Source organism: Platichthys flesus, chromosome 23, assembly GCF_949316205.1.
Source record: "Platichthys flesus chromosome 23, fPlaFle2.1, whole genome shotgun sequence".
Lineage (NCBI taxonomy): Eukaryota > Metazoa > Chordata > Actinopteri > Pleuronectiformes > Pleuronectidae > Platichthys > Platichthys flesus.
In genome coordinates, this window is record NC_084967.1 from 13,698,652 (window position 1) to 13,706,267 (window position 7,616).

Here is a 7,616-nt window from a genome sequence, read left to right on the forward strand (position 1 = left end):
AAGGGTTCCAAAACTACATTGCCCACAATGCAGCAGTGATCTCTGATTGGCTGCTAAGAGAACCGCGTCATGTGACGTAATCTGAAGGCGCGCGGGAAACTGACGTGTGTCTCCTCGCGCGTGTGTTTTGTTCGTAACTTTCAAAACTGTGGATTTCTCTAAGTTTAACGTTTATTTAACGTTTTATTTTGAGTCATGGAAGTTTTACTCAGCTCTCGGTTGGGTTCACGGTGAATAGTTCCCGACACTTTCCCCGGTTTGGGCCCTTTTTCCCCCGCAGTTCCCCGGACACAGCGCGTCCGACCTGCGGGGCAGTGACGAGCTACACGCTGGTTGTGTTGTTGTTGTTGTTGTTGACGGTGGAATAAGCAGGAGCAGGAGGATGTCAGCGCTGTCACAACACCCGGGACACGAGGAGGAGAAGCTGCAGAGGGTCCGGGAGCAGCTGCCTTGCAGAGAGAACCAGGCCGGGCTGCTGCTGTCCCTCCTCGGGCAGGTACATCCACACATGTCCGCTCAGTCACTGGGTCTCGATACATTCATGTCAGGCAGGAAACAGTCAATGGCAGCATTTACTAATATACTAGATACTTAATTGATATTTATATGTTATACAGACAATGTTTGTGTTGTTTTAAATGAACACAATAGGTGTTAAAGTGTAAAAAACATGACCAGGTATTATGACTGGAAGACCTAAGAAAATATAAGAGACATAACCAAACAAACACATTTGTCTCCTCCAGCCGCAGCAGTACAGTTACCCTTCCATCTTCATCTACGGTCATCGGGCTTCGGGGAAAAGTCACGTGATGCAAGTTCTGCTGAAGGAACTAGAGGTGAGAGTCAGATTCAGTGACTTCAGAGCGTCCACATGGTCAATGAGAGGACATGGTACCTGGTGTGTGAATGTGGGAGCTCCGTGAATACACATCATTTACCAGTCATGTCTTAAAATTCCTTGAAAATTCTACTTCTTCTCTTTCTTTGTGTGAATTAAACAGATTTCCAACTGATTGTCTCTATTCCCCCTCTTGTCCTGCAGCTGCCTCACGCCACCGTCAGCTGTGTGGAGTGCGTCTCCAACTCGCTGCTGTTCGAACAGGTGCTGCTGTCCCTCTTCGGCTGCGAGGCCGCCGCGATGCTCACCCGCAAACCCTCGCTGTCCGACTTTGTACGCATCTACAGGCACCAGTGCTCCCAGTCTCCTGCCACACAGACGCGATACATCGTGAGTGACGTGCACTGTGTTTAATTCATCATTATTTGCATTTCAAAGTGCATATAACACCCAGTGACATGTTCTATTTTCTTGAGTATAACCTTCACATGTATTTTTCAGGTGATGGAAAAAGCCGAGCTGCTGAGAGACGCCGACGCCAACCTCCTCCCCGCCCTCCTGCGTCTTCAGGAGCTGGTGAGAAAGAGCAGCGAGCTCTTTTGTCTTATCCATCAAGTCGGGCCACTTTATTGTTGTCGCACTGTGCGGATGATGAAGAGGTAGTGGAAGAGCTTATTTTGTGATGGATGACCTTGAGCTGAGTGTGTGTGTGTGTCTTTGTTTGTGTGTGCACCTCTTTCATAAAGCTGTTAGATGGAAAGAAAGGACGGCAGCCAATCACAGGTTTTTAATTAAACACAATCACGAGTAACAAAAACTCAGGTGTGAAATCTGACTGTTCTCTGGTGGATTGCGGCCGTTAAGAGGATTCAGTCTTGTTTTAAATTAATTCGCCTTAAGTGCCACCACTCAGGGTTGAGCAGCTGATCAAGGGTTTTTGTGTCTCTAGTGTATTTTATATATTTACTTTATTATTCTGGCCCTGACTAAAAGGTCAACAAGGAGACTTTTGTGGATATATTTTACTAAAGAGGCAGAAAGGAACTTTTGTCCATCACATCTTTTTATTCATCCCCTGTCATCATTAGCATTGCTCCTCTTTTCCAACCATGACGTTTCAGAACCTGTCCGTCTCTCTTAACTCTCTCAGAATCTGTCCTGCATGTGAGGGAAGTTCCACAACCGCCTTAGATTGAATTAATAACGTGGGAAACCCTTTAATTCTTCCAGTCGCGTGCACGGATCCCGTTGCTCTAATCAGAATGAAACCTATCCGATCTTAACTACGTGTATCCGTGTTTCAGGTTGAGGACAACGTCACCGTCATCCTGCTCAGTGAAATCTCCTGGGACAAGTTCAGACCCAACACGGGTTGTTTTGAGCCGCTTCTGCTCCATTTCCCCGACTACAGTAAAGGTATAAAGTCCTCACACGTACATCAGCCAGCGCCACGAGTAACTCTCACTGCGCTGCATGGTGATGATCCACACTTGGAAGATGCAGTGTGTGATGTGCGATCTGTACCTGTGAGTTTGTTCCAACACTTGAGGCAGCGGCTGTGAGTCGTGCATTAACGAAACACCACTGTATGAATTCACTAGCTTGATATGTGAGAATTTGTGTGTAGGGAGAATAACTTAAATCTCTCTTTTCACTTCTTCTAAATCTAATCTCAGTGTGTGTCCCTCATTCGCAGGCGAGCTGCAGCAGATCTTATCACAGGACAGACATCCATCATATTCAGCCGAGTTCTACTCGTCCTACGTCAACATCCTGCTGGGAGTCTTTTTCTCGGTGTGTCGGGACCTCAGAGAGCTTCGCCATCTGGTCAGACACACACGCACACACACACACACACACACACACACATTTGGATGTCACCATGGATTTTTCACTGTTTTGATTTTCTTTCAGTCTTGCATCATTGATTTATCTTTTTTCTTTCTTTTCCAATAGGCTGCCCTCAACTTTTCAAAGTTCTGCGAGCCATTGGCAGAAGGGAAAGGTAATCCATAAAGAGGAGTTTCCCTTAGTCCGACAGCTGATCAATATTTAAAAATGTCTTATTTTAACTTCCTCTTCTTTGTGGCTTGTAAAGAGGGATTATTCTGTTATGTTGTTTTTAAGAACCTCTCATGAACAGACACTAGCAACATAATCATTTAATAAATCACTTGACACTACTGTGGATTTTTTTAATACAGTTGCTTAATTTTTTGTTTTTAGTGAAAGAGACGGACACACACAAGCTGTGGAGAAACATCGAGCCTCATTTAAAAAAAGCCATGCAGACGGTGTATCTTCGAGAAGTGTCCAGGTATTTCCAATTGAACTCGTTTTTCTCATTTCACCGGCGACATGTGGTGATTGTTGCTCTGCTCATCATGTTGTGCACTCTCGGTTCAGTCTTCAGTGGGAGCAGATGCAGCAAATGGAAGAGAAGGAAGCTGGAGCATTGAGAGGTACAGACACACACACACACACACACACAACACAACAGCAGATTCAAAAGACTAAGACTAAGACTAAATCAAAAATAGCTGCCAAAATTAACACTGTTTACTTGGTGTTCAAGGTTATTTCCTTCTTCCCTCAGGTTTATCTGCTCACACTCACGTCGAGCTGCCTTATTACTCAAAGTTCCTGCTGATCGCTGCCTACCTGGCGTCCTATAACCCTGCCCGAGCAGACAAGCGCTTCTTCCTCAAGGTGGGACACTTTTCTCTTTTATATATATGACAGGACGTCGGGGGGGGGGGGGGGGGGGACATGAGGGATGAAACGCGACAAAGGTCCTCAGTCAAGCTGATCCACAGCCTGTTTTACTGAAGTGATCTGCAGATGGCAGAAGTGTCTCTTGAAATTTGTTGATGCAGTGAACGGTTTTGAAGTACGACATTTGTTTTAATTTATTCAAGAGGAGTGGAAATGTTACTGATTTTAGATTTCCTTCTTATTCTTCCCCACAGCACGCGGGCAAAATCAAAAAAACAAACTTCCTGAAGAAAAATGAAAAGGTGATCTACACACAATACCCTTGTTATTCTCTGTTCCTCTATCCTCACATGTAACTTATCTTAAAAATCCATATCTTCCAGACTAGTAACCATCTGCTTGGACCCAAGCCGTTCCCTCTGGACCGCCTGCTCGCCATCTTCTACAGCGTGGTGGACAGCAGAGTCGCCCCCACCGCCAGTATCTTCTCCCAGGTGAGAGTCTAATGTGCTGCTGGGAGCGATGTGCAATAATGTGCACACAACACTTGTGGAATGGTGGACCGCTGTTCTGACATAAACTGAAACTGAATTCTACCCTCAAGCTTCAAATCTCTCTCCACGATTGTGCCTCCTGCTGTGAGCTTTACGAAGCCTCATGTGGCTGCATCAGAATATTAAAACATCATTTACTTTCATGCTTTTCCTCCCATTTACCATGGAAAGTGAACATGAACTGTATGATCCGAGGGTTTCAAATGATCATTTTATACATTTCTAGGCACAAATGCTGTAATATTTTCTGTTTAATCGAGTCTAACGACCACAGCGTCCCACATGAGAGGTTTTCAACCCAAATGGTCATGAGTTCTGGGATCTGTAGCCAAACGCTGATCTATTTATGGCCCCAAGCATGAAATGGATTTAGAAAGTTGGGCTTGACCCATATGTGTGGCTGTCTGACGTCTGTTTTAATGCGTGAGACATATTTTGGTTTCCCTCTCTCCCACGTTTAGATCTCCTCTCTGGTGACCTTACAGCTGCTGTCTCAGGTCAGTCACGACGACCAGCTCGACGCCCCCAAGTACAAATGTGCCGTTTCTTTGGACTTCATTCGCGCCATATCCAGGTGTGTGCTCCTCTTTGTTCATTCACATGATTTAAACGGGCTCAGGGAACTAACCTTTTACAGTGTTTTTCTCCACTGACAATATGCCCGTTGGGATTTATCTTCCAGGACAGTGAACTTTGAAATTGTCAAGTATCTGTATGACTTCCTGTGAGCCTGAGGGGAGCAGATGAGAGGCGACACACTGTGACAGTGAGATGAGACCGGGTTTCTCTACATGAGAACATGCTTAAGGACACACAGGACAATTCATCCAGTCATGTTGCTGCCCCCTGGTGGTTGATACACAAACTTTTTCCTGTAGAGTTTTTGTGCCTCACATGTTAAATATTTGCATTTGTACAAAAAATAAACATTGTATTGTAAAGTTGACTTTATCTTGGTAAAGTTTTGTCAATAGAAAATTTATTTTTGCTCTTTATTCATTATTATTCATTACAGATCTAGATTTTTAACTTCACTTGAGATGGTAAAAATCCTTAAAGTTATCACAGCTCGTAAATGTTTATAAATATTGATAAATATTCTTGAGTTAACTTACTTAATACGGTGCGTCCCACTGATTTACACAAGTTCACAGCTTATGTTAAGTATTTGTCTTTATTGTACAAATAATCAGAATTTGAAAAAAGTCTGCAGTCGTTTAACAAAAGGCTTCAGTCGAGTAGAGCCAACAAACAGAAAGCTAATCTATAACTGAATCTGTGTTTATGCTGACCAGGAAGCAAATCATTCAGCCAGAGAAATGGACAAGACATAAAACCACAGGTCAGCAGTTTGCTTTTTGCAGCGTCTATTTTTTTTTTAAATATAAGGTACATTTATTTATTTAGAGGGACCCGGACCCAGAAAATACTGATAGAAGAATAGATTTGAAATCACAGCTGAGAGCATGTACTTGCTGCTGTCCTCTACTATCTCCCTCTCTTATCCCTGGTGGGTATCTGAGGGTAAGTGGGCCGTGTCAGAGGTCGACTCTGACGCCAGCGTGGCCTCGGGAGAACACGCCATCGTTACTCAAGGACAATGACTTGTCCGCAAAGGTTGACTGAGTCATCCAGATGCATTTAAAGTGCATGTGTATCTCTTTATTTTCTTGACATTAATGGAAATGTTAGTGTTACACCAGCATCATATTAAACTGGATTTAATCTTAATAGAAATCTCAGTCTGTAAATGATTTTTTTAACAAGAGGCGCACTGAAGCTCTTGGGTCACATCCCAGTTGAGGTTGAGGTCGTCGGAGCGGGTGGATGCTACACGCTGTGCCGCCTGCTGTGGATCATGGCCACGATGTGAGTGAGGTCCAGACTCTTCATCATCACCTCCATGAAGTCGTTGTCAGTGCGAGCGCCGGCCACAAACTCATCCAAGGAGAGTTCGCCTGCAGACAAACAGTAGATCCTCAGATATTAAAATGTTTTGCTTCATATAAACACAATATACGTTATATCATATTTCCTGACTCAGAGTCAACACACTCACCGTCTCCGTTTATATCAATCCTGTCAAACACACTGTTGGTGAAATCCTCAGCGGATAGATCCTGATTTTCAATTCCATTGATGGCACGAATGGCCTGTGGGAAACAACCAAAAACAGAATAAAACCAGTCCTGAAGACGCCCAAAGGAAACACAGAGTGAAAGATGCAGTTAACGTCTGCTCCACCTTTATGATGTTGAGGAGCTCGTGTCTGTCGATGCAGCCGTTTCCGTCCACATCATAAAGTTTGAAGTACCAGCGCAGCTTGTGCTCCATCTTTCCTCGCATCACCAGACTCAGAGCTGCCACGTACTCCAGGAAGTCTATGTAGCCGTCCTGCAGGAGCAAGGGGGGGGACGTGAGATGTGTGCTCTGCTTTTATCAAAAACACCAGTGATTAATGTGGGACCTTCCACTTATTTTGCAACAGGGAAACAATCAGATCCTCCTCATCTCAAAGGCCGAAGCTGTGGGAGTGAAATTAAGATGTCCCAGGGTGGAGGATTATCTCCGGGGACTCTGTGCCTGAACAATCTTAGCATCAAAACATTGTCTCACGGATAATCTCACTGTTTATATCATGCATGAGGATTATACCCTGGCCTTTTTAACTGAGCTAGGGGGGGGGGGGACTAAATATAGATGTGCAGCTTCTCAGACGGACATCCTGTGATGACCCTGACATGTGCTCCCTCTTAATTCAACTGGGAGCCGAGGGGCAAAGTGGAACAGGGCCACACTGTCCCGGGAGGTCGCTGCCACACGTTGACCTTTCAAAGATGTCGAATGTGATAAATATCTTTGCCCCTCGGAATTTTAGAGACGTCATTTTTGACTGTGATTTGACCCTTTTCAGTCATTTCTGACATAATCCTTAGCTGCAGGTCGGATCGATTTGTTTGTGAGCAAAATTACATTATTTCCTCACAGAATGACATTTTCTCAACGTTTCAATCTGATTTATTCCAATTTACCTCTAAAAGTTTTCCCTCTGCACCCAAAGTGGAGAGCCCTCTTGAATTGAGCTCTTGTGTCTCACCTTGTTCATATCAAATGTGCGGAACATCTGCTCGATGTAGTCGTTGGCCTCCTGGTCCAACCCGCGCAGCCCGAAGAACTGCTTGAACTCGTGCAGGGTGAGCTGACCTGAGGGGCACTCGGTCATGAACTTCTTGTACCAGAGGTGCATCTCCACGGCCTGCAGGTCGTCCACGGTGCTTCCAGTGGTGTTACCCATCGCTCCGCGGGCAAAGTATCCGGCGTCTCCTGCAGCTGCTGCACAAACCCTGTCGGCCCGATTGGTCTACTGTGAAGCGAAGGGTGCTCCCTCTTCACAGTCACACAACAGTGGGACTCAGGGTGGCAGCGGGTGGGGGCCTTTTGTAGGTGGCTGTGTGTTGAGGTTGAGTCGGCGCACCCCCCTCTGTGTCCTCAGGTCTAATCGCCGG

At 45.2% G+C, this 7,616-nt stretch overlaps 2 protein-coding genes across 2 annotated transcripts; one reads left to right on the forward strand and one right to left on the reverse strand.

The window, feature by feature from the left end:
• The first annotated feature begins 17 nt into the window (after positions 1–17).
• On the forward strand, positions 18–5,056 carry orc5 (origin recognition complex, subunit 5). The gene is made up of 14 exons (XM_062383299.1): positions 18–496; positions 747–839; positions 1,046–1,231; positions 1,343–1,417; positions 2,146–2,257; positions 2,538–2,668; positions 2,798–2,846; positions 3,068–3,158; positions 3,248–3,303; positions 3,438–3,550; positions 3,811–3,858; positions 3,940–4,050; positions 4,572–4,684; positions 4,793–5,056. The coding sequence occupies exons 1-14, from the start codon at positions 383–385 to the stop codon at positions 4,836–4,838; spliced, it is 1,338 nt and encodes a 445-aa protein (XP_062239283.1). The 5' UTR covers positions 18–382; the 3' UTR covers positions 4,839–5,056.
• A 209-nt stretch (positions 5,057–5,265) lies between these two features.
• Positions 5,266–7,549, reverse strand: guca1aa (guanylate cyclase activator 1Aa). The gene is made up of 4 exons (XM_062383300.1): positions 7,208–7,549; positions 6,355–6,504; positions 6,170–6,263; positions 5,266–6,068 (listed from the first exon to the last, which is right to left on the reverse strand). The coding sequence occupies exons 1-4, from the start codon at positions 7,403–7,405 to the stop codon at positions 5,941–5,943; spliced, it is 570 nt and encodes a 189-aa protein (XP_062239284.1). The 5' UTR covers positions 7,406–7,549; the 3' UTR covers positions 5,266–5,940.
• Between the last annotated feature and the right edge of the window lie 67 nt (positions 7,550–7,616).